Here is a 24,613-nt window from a genome sequence, read left to right as displayed (position 1 = left end):
GCTTTTTTACATTGTTATATACATACATTCTGTTACAGTACTTTTAATTAACTATGTTACATGTATAGTAAATCAGCAATGCACTGTTCGTGCTTTGAATACCAGCAATTACAGAGTCAAGCATTGCTTTCATAATGTTTTTCATAATCTCTGTAAATATGATGATTGATGAATTTACAGTACATCCGGCAGGAATGCTGTTGCATATTTTAAAGCAGACAGGCAATATTTGAAAGTATTGTTTTTGCACAGCTATGAAATGGTGCTAAAAATGGACGTTTCCAGCACAGTTTTATTCAGAAGTGTGTTAATTTTTAATGACAAATGATACATATTGCATTTATACAGGCGTCTTTCTTTAAATCACAACCTGCATCTGTTTTTCACTGCTCTCATTCTTGTTTATTTGCAGATGAAAGCAGAATTTACTTTAATAACATCATTGTCCTGCCAGTAATTAGATTGCAATACTGCTACTCATTTAGAGGAGGTTTAGTAAGGGTCATTGCGTTTAGTTGCTAATGAGCTGCACAATTTAAGGAGTGTTTAGCATCTGAGACATGAATGTACAGTAGTTTGCAACTGGCTGTTAGCACAGTGTGTCAAGCTGCATACATTAGTGCGATTAGTGACGGCTGCTGCAGTATGGGGAGAGGAAGAAATACTTGGGGGTGGTAAGGGTGAGTGGGTGACAGAGAAGAGAGAGAGAGTGAGAGTCTCCTCTCACTCTCTACAGTATGTGATCACTGGTCTGCTGCATTACTCTACAATGCAATTTCTCTGTAGTCCTCCACTCCCTCCCTCTCTCCGCCGCTCTAGCTCTCTGTAAGCAGTAATCTGTAGTCACTCTCGCTGTCTCACAGCTTTCTGCCCTGCCACAGCGCATCTCTCTCTCCCCTCAGCTCCACTTTCTCTCCAGTGAGGATGACATCCCCGAATTTGATGAACCAGCGAAGCTCTCATTCTGGCTGGTGGCTTCCGAGGGAGACCCCACATGAACGGGCTTACTGGACGAGGAGGTGCCGCGTCTGAGGAGCTTGGTAGAAGATCTGTAAGCTGTAGCAGTCTCTGAGTAAGTGCCATACTATTTTACTTAGTCCATAACAATAAGGAAGGGGTCGATGCTGATGACTGATCAGGGAAAGAATCAAAGCAGTATCTTTGCATTACAGCTCTGAACTGCTACAGTCGTTTGTTATGTTCCCCATCTCAGCATGAAGGAACTATTGCCTAATGGATTGATTGACTGACACTACAGCTGAGGATTTATGGAGTGATGAGATAGCATTGGTAGCACTGAGCTGCAGCAGCTGTATCTTGTCCATCAAGAGTGAACGCTATTCTTGGTCACGACACTGAAATGCTGTGTCTTTGTTTGCCAATCTCTCTTCATTGCTGTGCTTACTGTGGCATACACTCATACAGATGGCTATCACTCCCTGGGGTGATGTTCAAACTCCCTCAATGTTGGTATATGTCATAATGAGACCACTGCATGCTTTTTTCTGATGTCTGATTAATCTTTACCAAGACTGAGGAAGGTCTGAGACAAAGTTTCTGTGAATGTCTATCATGCAAGGATTGAGAGATGATTTCAACTCACTTTAAACTTCCAATCGGAAAGGTGCTGTAGTAGTTGGGGATGAGATTCACTGTAGGAAGAAAGCTGAGATTACAAAGTCAGTAGGAAAAAGTATGACAATATGAAGACTGTGGTTGGAAGAAAGTATCTCTATGGTAACAGCAGGTTTTGCCAAGGGTAGAGGAGAGGTGAAGGAAGCTTGCTGCTTGTTTCTGGCGCCTATTCAGCTGGATCACAAATTACAGTACTGACAGGACGTTTGAGACGGAACAAAACAGAATGATAATGAAGAGATTGTGGGAGAGACATGAAAGAAAAAAGAAAATTTCAGATATTGATACATGGACAGAACGATAATGATAATACAATATGCTATATACGGAGCATGCTTTATAAGTTGCCAAATATACAGGCTACATTTTATCTAAAAGTTGCCAGGACGACTGTACAGTCACATCTGTTGATGTTTATTTTAATCTGTAGTTACTTTTTTGTGGAGGCAGACCAAATTGAAGGTAGATGGTACAGAGACTAACTCTCTGCAGAACAGATCTGTCAGCGCTTAATGTGAGTTGTGATGAGATAGAGAGAGCTCTACTGCTCCATATCCTCATCCTCAAGTGTCATTTTCCCAAAAGCCTCCTTTAGAAGCCCACACTGATCCTCTTTGTCATTTGGATGTGATATAATGATGGACTGGATTTTTGAAGTGCTCTCCCAAGTGCTCACCATACTTTTATGGATTATGATATACAGTCAACTCGACCACCATAAATCGGTAAAGCATCAGAGCATTCACACGTGGGCCTGTAGCATCCGTGGCCTCAGTGTTTTTAGTGTCGTACTAACCAACCTTGTTATGTAGGAAAATCACACAACATCTTTTTACCACAGTTAGTTATTAAAGGCTAAATGTGACTTTAGTTGACTGTGTTTACACCCAGTCTATGACAACATATTTCACTGGATATGTAAAATCATTTTAATATATCCACACATCACCCTGCAGGTGGCTGCTTGGGAGCTACATGCCCAGAATTGCATTTGCCACTGCCATTTTTTCAGGTTTTTTCCTAGTTCATGTAACAAAAGGTAGTTATTTCTGACCAATATATATGTATTCCTTTGAGTTTTCAATTTGCTCTTCTAACTACTCTAAAAACAATTTTAAAAAGTCTGTCAAAATGTATTATTCACATACATGAACTGTGGAAACCAATACGGATGTGCTAGGCTTATAATCCACTTTCAAAAATGTATGGTGTTGTAATATCAAGCACAGACTGGATGCATTCACAGATTGGTCTGGGTTAACTTTCCCTAATCTTCAAAGCCTGTGGTATTAAGCAAGAAGCTATGGAGCTGGAGAGCCATGTTTGAATCAGCGAACTGATGCAATGGCAGAAGCCAGAAACACTCAATCTTTCTTGCATGGTTGAGGTTTTACTAATTTGTTGTTGTCATGACAATAGGCATAAGTGCCTCCCATATATGTGGAGAAGAGGGGCTAAAAGATCAAACTAGAGGGGGGTAGATTGGAGAAGGTCTCTGAGTGTGTTTTAGAGAAGAATCTGGGCCACTACAGTGTTGCAACAGGTTTGTGATTCACCGCTGCCTACAGCCCATACAGTAGCACTGGACCTTGGTCACCCTGCAGACTGAATGTAGAGCAACACCATGACTGGGATGCAACCTCTCTCCACTTTCCTCCTCTTCAACAACTCTGACTCACAGCCCAGCACATATTATTCAACCCACGAAAAAGATCTCCTCAACTGAGTTGGAAGCCGATGTTCCTCTGTGAATGTTACTGTTTGGTTGTTGATGAGCTCTCATAAACAAGCAGTGTTCATGGAGCTTTTCTGACCACAGGTACCGTGATTATGTTGCTCGCACTGATTGTAAAAATCAGGAACAATGGCACAGGTATAATGATATGTTTCCATAACAAGGAATTGTTGGAAATTTTAAGCAAACACAACTGAGGCCAGCTCAGTGGTCAAACTGTCTTCCTTGTAGTTGCAATGAGATTTTAAAAGTATAGTTATTAGTAGTTGCTTTCAGGGAGCCAATTATTGCAGAGGAGGAGCCCAGCTGCATAGTCTGTTAGCTCAGCTCATTATGGACAGCCAGCTAGCACTTGAGTCGGGAGGAAGACAGCCAGATCTGAGTCCCATCTGGTGCCTCATGCTAGGATGGCACCGTATAACCACCAGCTTTACCACTGGCTGGCTGTTGAAGAAGTTCTCCACATTGTTACGATATACACAACACTAAGCTCGTATGGCTGTATGAGATTCATTAAGGCTCTGAGAGCTGACAGGAGACATGAACCAAGAGGACATAAGGCTTCTGTGTCTCTCAGTCAAGACACTTTCACATGGGTGAAATCTTTGGTTTCTCTCTGCTTTCAGAACAACAAATACAAATAGGATTTTTTTGACATCTCGTCTAAACCAGACGGCAGAGCAGCAATATGTAGCCTACCATTGATGTAATGTGCTCAGAGCCTGAAGATCAGCAGGTGCTAGAGAAAGCTCACCTCGGCTAACGCTCTGCTCATGCTATCATCAGTCATTAGAGGCCACCTGCTCCTGCATCATGTCATACCAATCTGACTGGAATACCAGGCAGAATTCTGATGCATCTTGGGCACATGACCCTTGAAGCCTAATGATTACATCAGTCACATTTCTGGGGAAATATTAGTAAGCACCAGAGTCATCTCTAGAGATTCATAATATCCGCTGTTCATCTGCAACGTCTGTTTACTTTTGTTTTTTGACACAGATGCTGCTGCATGTGATCTCCTGGACAGGGCGCAGTCAAAAACTGAAGCAGACAATATAACCACAGACAATATAAATAACAATTCACACGAACGCAGTTATGCAACAGTAAAAACACACAGCAATTCACTACCCTCCACATGTTAGCTGAGCTTGAGCTGAGCATGTTACTGTAGGGAGGAGTGGGAGGTGAGCCTCTGCTTTTAATAGACATTCTCCCTGTGTCACTCATTCTTCTGCCTGCCTCTTGATCACAAAAGCTGCCAAATATATCCAGTGGTGGTAAAAGAGGCTGTTGTGTGAACACAAGCAGGTTATTTATAGTCTCAGTTAAGCTAAAATATGACTCAATTTTTGGTCAGCACAGTATGGATCTCCTGTGGTATATTCACTAAATACCTCAACTGTGAACAAAACACATTATCTGCTAGTCGTGTATGATGATGTGACTGTATAAATGGAATATGTGTTAATGTCTGAAGCATCACTGCTGTGAAATACTAGGTCTCTGTACTATGTGAATTTCTCAAGTCTTCAGTGTTTGATTGCTACTGTAGGTGCTGTTCCTGGTTTTAGAGATTGGTTTTGAAATGTATTTAATGAGGGTTCATTTGCTTGATTAGCTATTTATATTGAACATTAATATGTGTATTTTTGATTGCAATAATAATAACTGTAATCTAGGGTATGATATCCTTGTCCATTTGTCAAATAGGTAAACACTGAGATACATGAATTCTATAGTATGCTGTAACTTTTATGATGAGTGTCATACCACACATGGAAGGTAAATTATTCCAGCTAACAGACTGGAAAAAAAACATCTATACAGTATGATTATAAAAGATAAGTGTTTTACATAAGAGCATTGAGTCAGCCCTTCAGTTTTCATGAGAGGTTGTGCATAAAGACTGTTTACTGTCGTTTTTCTCTCCCTATTCCCGATCTCCCGTTCTCTCTTCATGCTCTCCTCTCCTGCAGATTAGGGACTACATCCACCAACTCTCTAGATAAGACCATCTCCTTTGGAAAAACGTCATTACTTTAAAAACACAAAACAGCCAGAATTTCCGGACACATGTCACAGGTATTACTCTTCACATGGTAAGAGTTTGTTTCCAGAGCAAGCTAATCCAGTCATCTGCTGTCAGTTTGCCTTTACACTACATAGTTGAGCTAGTGTGTGTGTGTGTGTGTGTGTGTGTGTCTGTGTACACAATGTATTTTAGTATTCCATATCACTCTCTGACTATTGTAGAGGACCGGGCCATCCTTGTGCTGTGAACTTATACTTCTTTTTAACACATGGGGTAAAATTACAAGTGAGACTATCTTAAAAGTACAATTATTACTATGTGTAATAAATAATGAAATGAGTATTAAGTGCTGAGGTGCTTATGAGCTTTGAAATGGAAAAACTGTGAAAAGAGAGGTCAAACTAGAATCATGTGAGTAATGAAACTTTAACACTTTAAAAAGGTTAATCAACATTATTTGTGACTCAACACAACACCAGGTTTTGTGCTATGATGGAGAGGATGTCTCTCCCCTCCCACAATTCCATTATCAACTTTAATTTTTCTTTTCCCTCCATAAACAACATTTCATGTTTTATAAAGTGTGTTTACTTTTTTTCAAAAAATAATTTCATTCAGATCAGTGGTCTGTCTGGTTATTATTTGCAGTAATAAAACTTACTTTATTAAATTACTTTATTTTTCATTTTCTTTATAAGTCACATGAATGTCTGTTTTGCTAAACAACTTCCATCATGCTGCCATTTGATTTTGCAGTTAGATGTGTTGATCCTCTGTGATAAAGATAATCTCTTGGTGGATTCAGTGACACCTCTGCTGAATCAAGGGCAAATTGAAACTTTTCATATTGATTATTTTGTCTTGTTTGTTTGGTTTTGTAATTGTAACAAAACACTGACTCTAGTGTTTACCATGTGGTTCAGCATCGTATATTGCACTGCAGAGCTTGCAGTGATGTACATGAAAGCTTCACGACTTAAAGAGATGGAATGCTTCATTTAGATTATGATTCACATAATCTGAATGAACTTTCAAAATTTAGCTTCTCTTGTGATGTGAAATTGTCCTATGTAGCCTCAACATTACCTCTACACGCTTGTGCAAAAATGAAGACGGAATGACTGGCCAGTTGCAGTGCATTGGATTGCACACAAAAAATATGCAAGAATCTACTGAGTTAAAGAATACAGTAATAGGTGGAAATGTAGTTTGTTACAGTGCATCTAGCCTTTCCTATAATACCTTCTTAATCCATGTTATAATCAGATTACTACACAGCATCTTTTGATCTGTCTCCTAAATGTTTTGTAAATGACATGTCATTTTAAAATCTGGTGATTCTTTGCAGTAAGGTTGGATTCCAGTATAACAATGACCCTTTGGTTTTGCTGGCTGCAGCCCCATGCTGTGGCGACCGGTTGTTGTGAGCATGTGTCCACATTCTGACTGTGCTGCTATACACTAAGTGCTGTGGCTGTGTATTTGTGACTGTGCTGCCAGCCCTGCTGTTTTTCTTGTTTCCAATGCTCTTCAGGCCCTGTAATGCTGTAATGGCACATCTAATTGTATCATCAATCGCTACCAATGACATCTGCCAGGAGACAAGTGCAGTCTTGTACACTTGCATGCACACACACACACATACACACACACACACACACACACACACACTACAAGAGTATTTTTAGGTGGGATTGCTGCAAAAACACTACATGTTGTTCTCAGGTTCAAAAATTCTTCATTTATTTTACAGTAAGAAGGCATCTTTACCACAGTTACACTCTCAAGGGAAGCTGTAAAAAAAAAAAAAAAAAAAAAAGTATATCTACTCAGGTCTGTGGGCCCCAGAGACTCATTAATTATACTAAACTTCCAGAAAAGTTTGGTCCATGCTATGTTCTTATTTCCAGGTTGAGCAGGAGATCTCACTCGTCCAGAGGAAGATGTCTGACCTCGAGTCAGTGCTGCAGCAGAAGGATATAGAGTTGAAGGCCTCAGAGACCCAGAGGACCATCCTGGAACAGGACCTGGCAACCTACATCACAGAATGCAGTGTGAGTAGCCCTGTGGTTCTCTTTCAACATTTGTTTCGGTATCTCACTATGGGACACGTTCCCTGCGCTGTCGCCCAGAAGCTCTTTTACAGTTCGCCAGTCTTGACTGGCTGACAGACGTGACTTGGGCTCCCTAGAGGAGAGACTTCCTCCTACTATAAAAGCCTTAAGTTATCTCCTCAGTCTAAAACCTCCTCTCGCTCCCAGAAGCAACATCTCAGATGGCAGGTGCAGCTAACGGGCTAGCAACACAGTTCACAGAGCGACACCCATTCTGCATGTGCTGTGTGTCTAGGGCTGCAACAAGCCCAGGACGCATAAGCATTCCCGGTTAGCTGTGAGCCCTGTGTACATTTCTCCGTCAAGATTCGCCAAGCTAAGCTAAGCGCCAAACTAGTCTGTTGATAGTGGTTCCTGGGGGGCAGGTATTCCCCCATCACAGGAGTCAGCGGAGGGCACCGAGGGAGACACCATCCCTACGGGTGCCAGCTGGGATGAACAACTCAACGCTGTTGCCCCGCTATCCGACCCTGATGAGCACGAGGCCAGCCTGATGGCACAGCACGGTGACATCGTGGTGAATGACTCCGACTCAGCGGACAAGTCCGTTAGCCTCGGTTCAGAGGACAATGAGGAGGACATTGAGCTCTTTACCAGCCTACCGGCCCCAAAGCCAGCAAGTTAGGGTGGCACGTGCCAAACCTGACTGCAAAGCTGGGCATTGTGTGGCCTGAAGTCCTTGCTGAGACCACCACGTCTCGCTACAAGGGAAAAAAGCTTCCCAAAGCCAAGTCCTCTACTAGACAGCTTGTGCCGGTTTTTTCCTGAGTGCCTGGAGGAGGCAACATGGAACAATCCTCTCTCCACCAAGAACCCCGTCCAGGGAGGGTCAGCGTTGGACTGGGCTGACATGGAGGAAAAAGGCCTCTCCCGCCTGCCTCCAGTCGAACCTCTACTGGCATGTCACCTCCACCCAACTCAGAAGTCCACCATGACTTCGGCAGGCCCCGCCCTACCCTCCAAAGCCGATTGCTTTCAGTCATCACTAACTGAAAAAGGCTACAAGGCAACAGCCATGTCGGTGAATGCTCTGAACGCATCCTCACTGCTGCTGGCCTACCAGGCTGAACTACAGGACATGTCAGCGTCACCCACGCCAGCCCTGTGGGACGAGCTGTGCATGCTGACGGACCTCTGCACAGGTGAGTTGTCCAGGCCTCCCACAGAGCCATGGCCTTGATGGTCGCTTAAGAAAGAGCTAGGTGGCTAAACCTCTCTAGCCTCTAGAGAAGATCCAAATCCTCGATGTTCCTATGGACCCGAAAGGCTTATTCGGCCCAGCCGTAGCCACCATGCAGAAACGTAAGAAGAAGAGGAGGGAGGGCGAAGCGCTACAACCGTGTCTCCCCAGGAAGGCGCCACCTCTTCCCCTAACTGCACCCCGGCAGATGTTTGCCCAGGCTGTAGTTCGACCAGCTTACCACATCCCCAAACGTCAGCCTCAACCGCTGGCAGGCGGCCGTGGCCGACCGGCCTGTGCAACTGCACAGAACAGCTATCTGGGAAGCCTCTAACAAAGCAGCGGTTGTCACACTGGATTGTGGGGGCCATTACTATAGCCTATAACAGCAAGGGGTTGCAACCCCCTGCAGACCTGCACGCTCATTCCTTCATTATGGCTGCGTCCTGGGCACTGTTTCAGGGTGTTTCTGTTGAGGACATATGCCTTTACCTAGAGTTACTACTATTACTGTGTGTGTGTGTGTGTGTGTGTGTGTGTGTGTGTGTGTGTGTCTGTGTGTGTGTGTGTCTGGGCGCTTATGATTTTATATTTCTGTATACATGTGTATTACAATTTGATTGCAATGGGTGTGATGGATCTTACATTTGAGATTAATATAATACAATAATAACACAATCCAATTTAACAGCACAGCCTCCAAAATCAGCATAAGGTGGAATCAACACATAGTTAAAACATTTTCATCAAAGGCATTTTAACCAGTTATTGCAGGGCTGCTGTATTAGTTAACATTACTGTTTTGTTTGACAAAACATATGTACGTCTTGGTTGCAGAGTCTAAAGCGCAGTTTGGAGCAGGCTCGTATGGAAGTGTCACAGGAGGATGATAAAGCACTGCAGCTCCTCCATGACATCAGGGAACAAAGCAACAAACTTCAAGAGATCAAAGAGCAGGTAGGATGCCATTGCTATGTTATCTTGGTAGGTCAGTGGGTTGATATACATACCATTTACTCCTGATGTTGAGGCTCCTGATGTTGAGGCTAAAAAAAGGCAAATACTGATCAACTGTCTAACATCTACTATCTCTAACATTAAAATCTCAAGTCAAAAAATGTCTCTTTTGTGGCAGAATTTTTATTGTTTTAATTTTAAGTCAGTACTTGTTCCGTTTTTAAATGGATACTAGCCGTAATAGGTACTGTATGTAATGTATAGTGCAGAAATGTCATTATTTTTTTAATAGAAGCAAATTAAGGGTATTTCATAGTGGCAGTCAGATGGAGCAGGTCACCAAGGCAGAGTGTGTGGGGTTTGAGTGTTAATTAGACAGGCATGTGATACTGGAGCCCCACCACTCTCTGTAGCTGTGCAGTCAGTATAGCATTAAACATCTACTAATGCTGCAGTACTCTTTTTATGTAAAACATCCTTGATCCATTTTACAAGGATATGTAGTATAAGGATGCAGTTCTTGTAGTGTTTTATTATAAAAGGTCTGCTGAGAAATTCACGTCACAATAAATTAATAAATAAACTTTGAGTTTTTAAAAGTTTATTTGCAAAAAAAAAAAAAGCAATATGCCACATTTTTCACACTGATTATACGATCTATAGTTCTATAGGGGACTGTATCAAGTGTGTGCTCATTCTGAATCTCCTGAGAATAAAGAATGTTATTACTGAAGAAGGAGACAGGGGAGCTTTACTGTACATGCAGTCCTTAATTACTAAAACCAAATGTGATGAGTGTGTGACATGTACGAGTGTTTGGGTGTGTGCTTATCTCTCTGCACGTGTGGCAGCACCACACGGCATAGTGTTGCCAGCTGTGAAAATTAAGCTGTTACAAGACTGGCAGTTCAGGAAAATACATAAAGAGCATGGAAAATCATCTCCATGACATTATGCACCACTTTTTCTTAAAAAGGTAATAGAAAAGCAACCTGTTTTTCTCAGCCTACACTAGTGCTGGTTACCAAGCACTGAATACATTGTGCAGTGGTTGCTATGGTGATGAGAGCCATATACCTACAAGTGAAGAGAGCACTGATGCAGTGGGCAGGCTGTCGTGATGAGGTGCTGGGGCCTTAGCTCATACTGTTTGAGAAACAGAATTTTTGACCATCACTTGATACACTGCCTAAAACCCAGTGATGCATGTTAGAGGACTACACCCTGTTCTTTATGTCAGAAAGTGTTGAGAATTTGCATTTAATGGTATGTACTGTGCATGCACATAACTATGTAGAAAATGCAAGTTGTTTAATCCTAACACAGAGTAACATGTTGTAATCTAGACATTATATATTTATGCAATGCATAAAGGGGTCCATGCATTTCAGAAGGCCCTCTTTTACAAGAGAAACCGGTTGAAGTAGAGGTGTTCAGGTCATGACTGAATCTCTCCAGACCCAGGATGTGCTCAAGGAATTTCCCAGCTGTCCTGGGAGCACCTTAGGGTCCAGTATGCAATGAAACAAAGTGCATTTGAAGACAAATGTGTTTTTACCTGTTCTGGTGGGACAAAACTGTGCCGTCCTGGTTGCATCCCACTGCCTCCATGATATTTCTCCAAGAACTCTGCCTGCATGTCTTCATGTCTGCTTATCTTAGTGCAATGAGTCCTACCAAAGAGGATAATGGTGCACGCTTTCAGGGATCCTCTGTTTGAAGGCATTCATGAAAAGTGACGGAAATAGCTGTGTCAAATTTTTTTAAAACTGTCTGACAGACAAGGTCAAATCCTGCCTACTTTGTCACCTCCACAGATCTGGCCAGCCTTGGCCAGTTACTGTCAGATTTTCTCTTTTGGAATATTACAGAAAATGTTGGACGCAGGCCAGCGTTTCAACCTACGAAAGGGGTTTCAACAGCCTCTGGGATCCCTCAGGGGAGCTGGACAATGTTGTTGGATGTTTAGGTGACAGACTCTTTAGCACGTTGTTCTAAGTATACCTGAGCCTGATAAGCTGAGTATGAGGTTTCATTCACTCTGACACTCTTTTACAGCCTCACAGAGTAAGCATGCATATAGACTTGACTAGACAAATGGAGGTCAAGATTTGCTTTTTTTGGGCAAAAGTTGAACACTGTCAGTGGAAGATTCATCAGCATTGTCTAGAGATGTTAGTAAAGGCTCATGGTGGTCAACAGCTGTAAGACTATTGTTGAAGTGAACTGATCACCTTCGTTTGACTTAGCAGACTTAATAATAACAAACCTTCTCAAAACAAAACCTTTTATAGATGACATGAGTCTGTATCTTCAAATGTATGAGGATAGTTTGTTGTTCATGCATATTATCTGGCCTGTGTTCTCATTGGTGCCTCTCAGGAGGGTATTTACGCCAGCTAAATCCAGTATTTCATCTTGAAAAGCATCTGTCTCCCACGCTCTGTCATATGACTGCAGTGTTTATCATTTTCATGCAGAAGCCATGCAGTGTTGGATCAACAAACAGTAGAGATTGGGGATAGATTCTTATTCAGAGAAAAGCAATCTGTGCCAAAGCCATTAAAACCTGAAAACATATGCAAATGGACAATTCCACTAAAGATACGAGAGGAAAGAAGAACTACAGAAAACTGCACTGTTCTTGTCTTGGTTGTGTTAACACAAAAAAACTTGGAAGGCATGACACTATCTTGTATGCACTGGGTCTAAAGAAAGGGTCTTTATTGGTTTTGTTACATTCTATTAGATGGATTTGAAAAGACTGCGTTTTTATATCTCATAATGACAATAAAACAGACAAACATTAATGTAGATTTGAAAGTACCCTATTGAGTATTCTTGTAAACAAACAGTTATATTAACATTCAGGGTTTCTCACCAAAACGCATGGTGCATATCCTTGAGGCGAGGCAAACAAATGTGTTTAATACATTTTCTTCGTCTAAAATATTTGCAGTCAATTTTTCAATGTTTCCATTTGCTTGCTTCAAGCTCAAATAGAGGGAGAAAAACACAGGCAAGAGGAAAAGTGTTAAGAGACTAATTTTGTTCATCTACTGTGGTTTTTCTTCATGTTAGCCCTCCCGCCATTTCACCACAGTGACAGTGGTCATCCATCAATTCATGGTATTATAAACAACAGCTCATTCTTCTCATATTAGCACCGAGCTGAAGGGGCCAAGAACTGAAAACATCCTTTTTCTCATGTCACCTTACATCACATCCGGCCGGCAATGCCTCCATGTCTGAATGAACTAAGGCCAGCGTTATTTTACTCACTTACTTCTGTACATTTTTTTTCTTGGCTCACTCAGGAGTTAATGTAGACATATCATATAGCATCCACTACAGCATTAAAGTGATCAGGTCAGTAAAATGAGTGAACCATTCATCTGGAATGTACCTTGCTCCAGCTATATACTGGAAAAAACTGCTGAAGCTGCTGCTATGTTTATGCTGCAAAAATATTTAAAGTGTGTGTAAGTGAAGATGGGATCCAGCTCTGTAAAAGACACAATGGGTATTAGTGAGGAAAATACATCTTGAATGTAAAGGCAAATAAGAGCATTTTTCGTCTAAAGGAGGATGTACACAGGCTGTCATCATGCAAAACGTGAGGTTATTTACATAACCGTGGTTCTTTGAGTAGTATGAGTGAAGTTGAACTGAAGCCTGCAAGATCATGCGCAAAACCCAGGGTGGTGCCTCAAGCGTGCTCCACCTGTCTTGTCTGAGGGAGAGAGGAGACACACAGTGCGGCCCGCTTGCCAGCATAAGAGCCCCCACAACAGTGTTGTGGAAGGCTGCGCGGGGCAACATCGCAGAAAACAAGGGGTTCATCTCCCCGGCCCTGAGAAAAGTCGTAGCTTTTGGCAGCTGGAGGTCGGGGTCTGGAGGGCCCCGGGAAGCACACTCGAAAGCCAGACAGGTGGGGCTGATGCGGGTTGAACTGGTGGAGCTGGAGCAGGGGCCCATTCTCCTGCCTGGAGGAAGGGAATTTCGGAATTTTGAACTGCAGCAAATGAGAAGCAGCCTGTGTGAAGGTCTTTCGCTGCACAAGCCAGGGGGGAACTTGGGCTTTGCGAGGGAGACAAAGCTGGAGCGCTTCGTCTCCCTTCTTCTTGGTCTCACATCGTCACTGCATGGAGGTCAGTACAGCAGGAAAATACCCTCTGGGACGACTTGCATGTCGAGAATATTGTGTTTCTCTTTGTCAGACAGGTTGGTGAGGTTAAGCAACCGTGCGCGATCATGTAAGACTGTGGTTCCCAGTGCTTTCCCTGTGGCCTGGACCACACAGCGCTGAACGCGGAGGCATAAGTCAGAGATGACCTGTATTTCCTCCAGTGAAGCTGGGTCCTGGATTCTCTCGTACTCATTTCATATCTCGTTTGGTATGCAGTGAGGAGCGAGAGAACATTGAGTGCCGTCACTCTTTAAGACTTCTCGGTCAGGGCTGACTGGAACCAGTCCGACTTAGAGGCTGGTGTAGGGCTTTGGGACAACACTGAGCCGAGGATAGATGTTGTGTCGCATATAGGCATATACAAGAGACCCAGACTCTCCATCGCTTCACAGTCAAGGGATAAGGCTCTGGGTATCAGCTTCCTGCTGCTATATGGGCAGTCTTTCCATGGACATGCCATCTCGATTAGCAGCTCCGAGAAGACTGGGAGAAATTGTCTCGTTGCGCTTTTAGCTGGGGGCAATCTCTTCCCCTTGTGACGGGATCTGGTATTCTCTGTAATGACAGCGGGCCAGGGGATGTCCAGCTTCTCTGCCGCGTATTTCCAGACATTCAGCAAGTCTGTGAGGAGAGGAGAAGTTGGCGTGTTTCCCTCATCCCCATCCCCAGGAACGACAAAGGGTCCGGGCTTTGCAGCTCCAGGTGTGATGAAGAAATCGTCGTCCTCTTCGTCCTTAGATATGAGGATATCTGAGGTCTCATCTTCATCTTCTCCACAGTCAAGTTCTAGGATGTCTTCCTCATGAACCCCAGCTGATGCTAGCCTTTGGTGCCTCTTGCACCGCAACTTCCCTCTCCTCTGTGGGCTTGACAGTGTGGTCGACGGTAGGGAGATAGGGGTCATGTCCAGACAAGCTACCTTGGTGCGCTAACTGTCTGTGGAGACTTTTACGTGTGAACACTGAGCAGTGTCGACAGGAGCTGAGAACATGTTGCAGCTCAAGCAGACCTGGTGTGTGTCCTTGCTTGAAATCTTATTTCCACAATGACAGATGCCGGCTCCGAAGTCTCCATTACCTCTGGTGTGAGGAGTTTTCGTCTCCATTCCATGCGAGTTGGTGAGCAGGCAGGGTTGGAGGCAGCTAGCTGGTATGCTAACCAGATAGCTGTGAGATTAGCTGGAGTGCTAACGCTTGGCTGCACTCGAGCAACCTTGGAGAGGGGCCGAAATGCGAAAACCAAGCCGTGAAGGGTGAGGTAAAAACTCTGAATTCGACCTGGTGTGACCGGAGAAGAGCAAAAAATCCCAAAGTTATAGTTAAGATAGCGCCTGGCAACAGAAGCTAGGTAAGATCTGTCTGTGGACAGTTAAGCTAGCTAACTTTGACGTGAGATATGCTCTGGGTGAGAAGAGGTTTTTGAATGCTGCTGTGTCGTCACGGACACGTTCATCAGCCAATCAGGACTGAGGGTTGCAGTGAAGCTTGCTCCCATAGTGAGATATCGAATGGAATATTATGAAAAAGAACAAATGTTCCAGACATGCAGTCGAACCAGTCCTTTACAGTGATGGCCTGGCTCCAGCTAGGGCGTTCTCTGATCCAGTGTCTCTGGAAGTAACAGGTCCCTGGCTTCCCTCCACTTCTGTAGCCCGAACCCCCATCCTAAAGCATGTGTAGTGAATCGCTCCTTGGTTCAGGCAGCAGCAAAGGAGACACTGCTCCTGCCAAACTCCTTTGTCTGCTGATCAATTTATGCTGGTTCAGAACAGAAACAGAAAGAGGCACTCTTCCCACCCACCTTCCTCAGCTGCAGCTGAGCAACACAACAGGTATACTGTCCTGGATGAACTTGGCAGCTTCATCTCCTCACCTCTGGAGCTCTTGACCGTAGCATTCGCCATGGACATTGCTGCAACGCTTTCCAACCAGACACTGTGGTAATCCAGTACATCCTCGCCCCCCTGTTCCAGGCATTCACCTGAGAAGAGCTCTGGGAGACCAAGCAGCAACCTCTGAGGCTGGAAAATGAAGCCAACACAGAAGTACCAAAAACTGCAGTTCTTTGAATGGCCACTTGAGACTGGCTCCAAAAGCGAGCCAATGCCCATAGACTCCCCAGGTTTACAGCCTGGTACAAAAAACGTTTTTTGTTTCTATAGCTATTTTCCCCTCTATGACAGCTGTAGGGGGGGAGAATTTCTATATAACTCTTACGCTTAGAATAACACTACTTTAATTCTTTTAGATTTCTCAGCTGGCTTCCACACAGCTGGTATTCTGGGACAGACCTTTCGGTGGTTTGCCTCCTACCTCCGAGACAGATCAGCCTGTAATAGAACTGATAATGTGTCCTCTTCCCCTGCACCTGTTCCCTGTGGAGTACCACAAAGCTCCATATTGGGTCCTATTTTGTTATACACTTTACAGTATATGCTTACTCTGGGGCCTATTTTCAGAAATATAATATAATAATAAAAATGATTCCGTATGGCAAAAAGCATCCTTCAGCTAAACCAGAATAAAACCAAGGTCAAGGTTTTGGTCCTGATTCTTTCGTTTAAAATTTGAGCAAAGCTAGCTCAGTTGTCAGAACTGATTTCTTCCATTAGATCATCTGCAAAATTTCTTCATTTCTGTCTGTTAAAGATCTGGAGACTATAGGTAGCTTTTATTTCCTCTTGCTTCAACTACTGGAGTTCTCTCTAAAGGAATCAAGCTGTCAGCCCTATCTCGCCTGCAGCTTGTTCAAAATGCAGTAGCGAGACTCCTCAGTGGTACCAAGAGGAGAGACCACATCTCCCATGTATTGGCCTCACTTCATTGGTTATCAGCGAAGATTATTTAGATTATTTTTTATTTGTTTTTTAAGCAGCAAATAGACCCCTCACATCTGCTGACCAATAACTGCTCTCCATTCCACACACCCAGTTAAAAACAAAATGTGATCGAGAATTTTCAGTTGGTGGCCTTGGAATAGTTTGCCATTAACGATTAGATCTTTACCCTTTGTATAGATCTTTAAAACCTGTCAAAAGACCCATCTATTTTCTTCAGCTTCTTCTCACTGTGAAAACATGCCTCACCACATTCTGGATTTTATGTTTGTATTTTATGTTTTTTGTGTTATGATTTTATCTAGATATTCTATGCTTTTATTCATTTACTAATATCCTCTTATTTATGTCTGCATTTTTATTTGAACATTCCTGTGTTTTTGTTTTATTTTGTAATCATTAATCAGTTAATCCCAAAATGTAATCTCTCTGTAAAGCACTTTTGTCAGCACCTGTTGTTTTTAAATGTGCTCTATGATTAAATTGACTTGATTTCTTCATTACCTTTACTCATGCATTGGTGCTTTTGACCACCACCTGTCAGTTGGCTGTTTGCTGAACACTTCCCACCTTACTTACTGGTGCTATGCCTGTCAAGCTTTTCATTGTCAGATGGCACATGTATGTAGTTCACTGTGTTAACCGTGGCAGATTTACCACTCAAAATCCTTAGTCATTTTTGAAACAATGGGTTCTTTATTTCAAACAGAGGAAGACGAATGCATGCCTCTCATTTCTAGCCAACTATCAGTCTCACCAGCTGAAATGACACCTGTCGGATTTTATCAGCTAATTGCTAATTACAATAATGTGAGCTCCACAAGTTGGTTGAAAACAATGTCTCTGGCTGTGTCAACGCTGAACCACAGGCTTGGACTCAAACACAGTCACAGACTGTTCAAAAATAATTCCTTTTAATCAGAGCGAGGTCGGTACACAGGTGATCAGTCAGAAGGGCAACAGTGTCCAAATCACCAGTCAAAAGGCAAAAATAGGTCATAAAACTATTGGCTCTAAGAAACTCACAAGGAAAACTGCTGGAACGCTGTCACGAGGGAACAAGACGAACTGGCACAGAAGGAAGGGGACACTAAGACTATATATTCAGGAGGAGGGGAGACAATGGGACACAGGTGCAACACATTAGGGCAGGGCAGGTAATCACACAGGGCAGGAAGTAAAGGACCTGAAACGAGAGAAGAGGTGAGTATCAAAATATAACAGGAAGTACGAGACAAAGAACACTAGGATAAACAAAAAGGTAACTTAACTATCCAGACGGGGCATGACAGGCTGACTTTTTAATGTTTCTAACTGACTTGTTTTAAAACAAGAACCATGTCAGAGTCTTAAAAATGCACTAGATTGCTGCGTAAATGATATTGTACTGTAGTGTATACCAATACATTACAGGATTCATAGCAGGGGGAATATGGTGAAAAAAAACTGGTATGTTTAATTGAAATTCAAAGGATAACATATTAGCACCATAAGTGTACCAGTTTAGCCACCATATACTTTGTGCTGAGTAGTTTTGAAAAAGATTGCTCTTTGATATATTGTATGACATTTCAAGGTTTGAGATGACAATGTTTTCAACAAATTCAGTATCAGCTCTCCTGCATCCAGCCAAACAACCAACTAAAATAAACAGAAATGCAACTCAACTGTCATTGCCTAGTATACAGCAAAATCACACATACTGAGAGTTGAATTTAAAGATTTAAGATTTGCCACCATAAACATACTGTGTTTTTTGGGCTGATGATGCTATGGATAAAGATAGTATGCAGCCCCAAGATAGTGAATTGAAAGATTTAAATCTATGAAGCAGCGGTGTAAATTGATAGCTTTGAGAGTGAATCCCCACTTTGCACTAGATTACTGTAAATGAGTTTTGAATGTCTTTTTCAACACAAGTAAATTATCCACAATGGCTAAATTCTAACACAAGTAATGCAGCTATGTTTGTATGTAAGCTTTAGTTGCTTCTTCATGCAACAGATAATCTGAATGAGTCAAGGATATTGTGTCTGCTGTCGGCTTCTCTGTAATAAAAGAACACAGTGATCCAACACTCCATAAGGCCTTAGTTTTTTAACATCATATTGAAAGCTGAATTCCCTTGTCTTTAATTTCCTTGCATAGAGTCATTGTTTTGCCAAAGAATTACTGGAAATTGAGAATCATTTCTAGCTTTTATTGAGTTGGGAAGTCACAACCAAATGAAAGCTGGTTCCCAGTAGATCCCGTCGATTATCATTGATAGACTGTCATGCTGCCCACGTGGAGCCACATTGATTAGTGAGGGGGACAAGTAATACTCGGCACAGCTACATCACTGGTTGTTTTTCTTATCTAGATATGGAAGGTCAACGTGGGCTGACTGTTCAGGAGACAATCTCTTCATTCAGAGATCCATGATTACAAATGTAACCTCCCATTCAGCTTACCACTAAACTATTTTAGCTTTATTTTCACCATGTCTGATGCTGTCTATTTCACTTGTCCTAATCTGTGTCTGTGTCTCCCTGAATGCAGAAGGATGCTACTTTTTATCAGCATGACAGACAGGTTGATGTGCCCTGTAAACTGATGAGAGGGTTGAAATTAGATCTGTTAGGCTGTGACTAATCACTATTAAACAGACATATGCATTAAGTGTCTCTGGCTGATCAATTTTTTCTCTCCACATTCCCTTCTCTGTTCATTGACTTTTTATACTATTAGTGTGCTTATACTTGGTACCATATTTGAAATGTCTCTTCAAATATGACTGCCAAAAACATTCGACTTGTAATGGCCATCATACAAGTCTTTTAATTACGTCCATTATGCTGAACTATTTTCATCCTGTTAAGTTGGAATATGCTAGCAGCTTATCTAAAGCACATCTCTTATGAATGAGTTTGCTCTGATGAATGATGCAGTAGCTTCCGACAAGAACATTTTCGTCAAAATGGTTCAGGTCAAGCAACACTGAGGCTGCTGGAGAGCTTTTTTCCACTTTATACATATAGTATTCGCTCTGCCAATTTTTCCAATTTTGCTGCAGTGGTACAAGGGCATCCTTAATGTCGGCTAAACAAATATAGTGAAGTTAAATGGATAAAGTGCTTACAAGTGGCCAGAATTCAAAAAGATTGGTTCTCATCCCAGGTACTCTTTGGCAGGAGTATGTGCTCTGCTAAGTGGAGTCTACTGTTCTTTTTGTCATATTGGAAATTTCCTTTCTTAATATTATTTTTTCCTTTTGTGTTTAGGACTATTGTTCCCCACTCTGCTCCTCCCCTCCCCTCTCCTTTCCTCTCCTCTCCTCTCCTCTCCTCTCCTCTCCTCTCTTATGCGTGGGTTTCTGTGGTCTTTGGTCGCAGGAATATCATGCCAGCTGGAAGAGATGCGAGTTTCCATCAGACAACTGGAGGAGGACCTGTCTGCTGCCCGTCGCCGTAGCGACCTGTACGAGCTGAGCTGAAAGAGTCGAGGCAGAGCAGTGAGGAACTGAAGAGGAAGGCTGCAGACTACCAGCATAGGATGCAGAAGGTCTACACTGTAACTAAAGCCGTTAATGACTCTGAAATTACACAGGAAGAAGTTCTGGTTTATTTGACACAAAGTGTACAAATTCTGTTAGCGTTCAGAATAACAGCGTAATTCAATGTAACAATATGATACTGTAATGATATTTAACTCATCATTTTGAAGTTCTAGTTTACTGTCTACTTTCATGATTTTTTCTGGATGGATCTCACTTGATTTTCCAATATCCTCACAGGCTAAAGAGCAAGGCCAAGCAGAAGCAGAGGACATGATCACCAAGCTGGAGAAGGTGGTTTATGAAGTTCATTTAATTGTAATAAGATTCTGTGATCGGTGAAGATGGCAGAGAACACAACATATTTTCTATATAAGACACTGACAAGTTTGATTGACTGTAGCCACGGATGATGTATGTCACTCATGATGACTGTATTTTTTCTTTTTAGACCAATGCTGAGCAGCAGACAAAAGATCCATGATCTTCAAGAGAAGCTTGCCAAGGTAGATATTTTTGCTTGGAAGATTAATGATAATTTATATGAGCCTGTGCAAGAGATTTAACAGCATTTTACACTTTCAGATGAGTGTATAACTCTTCTTTAACCTCCCTTGCCCTCCATCTTTCTCTCTCTGTCTCTCTCTTAAACTGCATTCTACCAGTCAGATTTGGTCTATGGCTCGAGACATTAAGCTGTCCTTTTAAAACTAACTTCCTGCTAATTATCAAGCCCAGATTCAAACAGCTTTTGCCTCATTAGTAAAGATAATTTCATCCTAAATTTCTTTTCCTAGAGATGATTATTTAAAAGTACCATCCATTCTACCAAGAGTATGTGGTTTGCTTGATTTTTCAAAGACGATGCAGCCCACATTTGGGATAGGCCTACTTCCTGCACTCAATGCAAAGTAATTGATGAAATATAAATGACTCAGTTATGGATTGTTTATGATTTTCATAATTGCTCGTGTATAGTAGTTTGTTTTCTAGTAGCCACTGAACTTAGCAAAATTGATGCTAGTTCATCCTTACGCTCTTTAACTCTGTCAAGAACAATGTATCATTGTTGCCAGGACTACTGAGGAGCTTGATGCCGCTGCATATATAACTGATTCATTCATGTGTTTTAATATGTTTTTATAACACAATTATCATACTGCTACATGTTCGTATGAGTTTTATTTTGACTCAGTTTTTTAGATTGTTTGATGATGATTGTTTGGAGGTGAGATAATGTAAATTAGACAAGGTTAACATCAACTTTCTATAACATTTAAGTTTATGTAAATAACGTACAAACCTATTTTTCTTTTAATCCCCAGTCGTTAAAGGCCAGTGCTGAGGCTACAGACCTCCTTCAGAGTATGAGAATGGCCAAAGACCGTTATGGAGCGAGATCTAGAGAGGCTACAGAACAAGGAAGACTCCAGCGACAGCCTGCGCAGACGCCTCCGTGGAGACTGAGGTACATACACACTTCAGTTGTTACACAGCCACACACATCACAAATCTCTGTTTTAAAATTGTTGCATAAAATACATCTGGCTTGGTATCTGTCAGCACAAAGAGCCCATATTTCTCTTGTAAAACATGTTGCTTCTTGCACCCTTCTGGGAAATGCTTGTGCTGCCATGATACCATGTCAGATAGCCTGAATGTTTGTCACAGTTGATTATAATTTGAAAAAGCAAATCCACTTGTGTTTTTGTAATTATTGTATTTTCCTGGTTTGAGAATCTACCTTACTTCCCTGTGTTTGTAAGCCACAGGGTAAAACTAAACCCTAAATCATTACTGTTACACTGAAGTCTCTCTGCCACAAACAATCATAGTCTCAGACTTTCACTCATGTCACAGAGTATATGTTTCAGTTAGTGGAGAATCCAAAGTGTGGAAGAGTGAGATACCAACAGTGAAAAGCTGACATTTACACAGATCTGTAGTTACCTATATAGTGCATAATTTTTGAGTGGGGTTCTTTGAAAACAGCACAGCACATTTTGTAATTGAATAGGTTCATTTAGACAGGAAGACTCAGAGGAGAGACCTCTCGCACCGTCACACATAAATGCAAACGGGCTCTTCGGAACCTATTGCGAGGAACTTGAAAAAATGAGATATAAACAACGTAGAGGTGCATCGCTAACAAGCAGACTGATGCAGCTGCTACAGTATATCATCAGTTTCCTCCTTGAAGTGGAAACCTTTAAGTCTAATTTAGCATTTCCTCTAAATGCGTTTGATTGTCCAAATAGCAGAACCCACTATTTTGGACTGTGGATCTTCTGACCTGAGGTTGTATTTTTTTTTTTTTTCAACTTAAAGAAACATCTCATTAGTGAGTTAAAGCCTGTATGTGTGTGTCTGGTGTGTGTTACTGTTGTCCATTGTGTGCAGGATGGTAGGAAGACTCTTGAGAACCAGGTGAAAAGGCTGGAGATCGATTGAGCGGGCGAGACTAAACTGAAGGATGAGATCCAGAGCAAGGCAGCCGAATTCAGCCAGATGGCAGATAAGATTCTGGTAAACGACCTTTCATCTCTTGTGCAGAGCTAAAAAAAAAATCAGAGGAGGTGTGACATAAACATAGCTCATTGTCATCGTTGCAGAGGAAGTGCTATTTTATGTAATATTTCTAAAAATTCAGGTTTATCATCTCCTATCTTGAACTGTTTTCCTAACAGTTTAGAGTCATTACACCACAACAGTAATTAGTTTATACCTGCTACTGTTCTTCATTTTAAACACCGTACAAAGCCATGATACACCCACACAAGTGCTTCAATAGTTTATATTAGTGTGGCTTCACTCTCCCTCACTCTCCTGTTTGTCGCTCACCTGTAGGTTGGGACAAATTACAGCTATATTACTCTTATTAGTACAGAGCTTCTCTAGTCCACTTACTCCTCTGAAACATACACCGCAGCCTTTCAACCTGATGCCAGCAGGACTGTCTTAACAGGAATAAGTGACAAACAACTAACCAGATGGGCTTGGGAGAAGGTAAATAGCTCGCAATTTTAATCTTACCAACTAGGAGTCCTCCTAAAGTAACACTGAAGGCTCTAAATAGGGAGTGGTTCCTCTTTGAAACACAAGCTGCTTGAAAGAAACTTTTTGTTTGGGATGGAGAGAGTTCTAGCATGGAAAACATTTTGAACATGTTATAGCAGGAAATGTAATAATTGTTGTATTTTATTTAGCTGTGCCAGTTCATGGTTTGAGTATTGGTCTATTAGTCACCTGTGTCTTTTCCTGCCATAAAACAAGGGAAAAGGGCTCAGTAAAGACTAATCCCAGTGAAAGAGAAAGGTGGACCTGAGAGTCATTGTTATGGTATGATTTGTGTTTTGCATCAACCTGCTACATCCAACAGTGCGTAAAGACAAGACAGGTCTTAGGTAATTTATTTACTTAAACACTTTCATGCTCAGTATATTGTATCTGACATAAACAACACTGTGTGATGGTAAGGTATTTGAAATTTCTTACTGGCTTCTGCTACAATCAAAGTACCGCTCAGAGGTCTGATAAAGCTGTTATGACTGTATTTGCAACATTACCAATGACTCGGACTGTGATTGGTGTTATGTGGTCTGTATTAGGATTAGTGTATTCTAACTAGACACTAAATGTATGGGTTGTGTTTTTGTTAAAAATCTCTTGTACATTACACTTACTTTTTTAGCTTTGTGCAATGTGGCTGCTGATATTTATTATGCAGTTGATTAGAGCATATTTATATTTTCATGCAGGAGCTGGAAGAGAATCTGCGAGAGACTCAAGCCACACCCAGCGGTTGGAGACTCATGCTGAAGCACGAAGGAGAAGCTCTATGAAGATAAGATAAGGTAAAATTTCAGAACAGCTCACACACATGCAGAAACTTTTGGCCTGGGCGCAATGTAAACAAACCTAGACAGTATTATCCAAATAAATTACAGGAATGCTGCTGTGCTATGTTTAGTGGTCATGGCTTTTTGCCTTATTGAGCTGTGGGTGCTCTCTATTGCTTAGGAAGATCTACAGAATGCCTCTTCAAACCATTCTCTGTCCTGTTAAGTGATATCCTGGTTATAGTTATGTGGGCTGCGCGTGGCATTGAGCAGGTGTTGGAGGCCCAGATTGAAGGCGGACATGGCTGATCAAGGAGATGCCTGGAGTCGCAGGTCAGCAGCAAATATGAGGAGGAGGTGCGGGAAAAGTGCACGGCAGTCATCAGTGAACAGAAGGCGGTAAGAACAGAGGCAGCTTTGGCAGCGACACCTATTTTAGGCATATTTTAAACATTTTATCAACACTGACATAGATTTCTTGGGTATTTTATTGTAGAGCACAACAATTAATGAGCATTAACCTGATCCCAGTTAATAAGCCGTAGTGATGTGAAG

At 42.0% G+C, this 24,613-nt stretch overlaps 1 protein-coding gene across 1 annotated transcript in view; it reads left to right on the top strand.

Moving 5' to 3' along the window:
• Positions 1-857: 857 nt before the first annotated feature.
• LOC111231034 (citron Rho-interacting kinase-like) overlaps positions 858-24,613 on the top strand; it is a 54,566-nt gene continuing 30,810 nt past the window's right edge. The window contains exons 1-4 of the mRNA XM_022757989.1: positions 858-1,072; positions 5,353-5,458; positions 7,319-7,462; positions 9,540-9,659. Of these exons, the coding sequence (XP_022613710.1) occupies positions 5,450-5,458; positions 7,319-7,462; positions 9,540-9,659 (273 nt within the window). The 5' untranslated portion in view covers positions 858-1,072; positions 5,353-5,449. The remainder of the gene's footprint in view (positions 1,073-5,352; positions 5,459-7,318; positions 7,463-9,539; positions 9,660-24,613) is intronic.

Source organism: Seriola dumerili, unplaced genomic scaffold, assembly GCF_002260705.1.
Source record: "Seriola dumerili isolate Sdu_G_001 unplaced genomic scaffold, Sdu_1.0 BDQW01000017.1, whole genome shotgun sequence".
In the NCBI taxonomy this organism is placed as follows: domain Eukaryota; kingdom Metazoa; phylum Chordata; class Actinopteri; order Carangiformes; family Carangidae; genus Seriola; species Seriola dumerili.
This window is presented reverse-complemented; position numbering and strand designations above follow the sequence as displayed.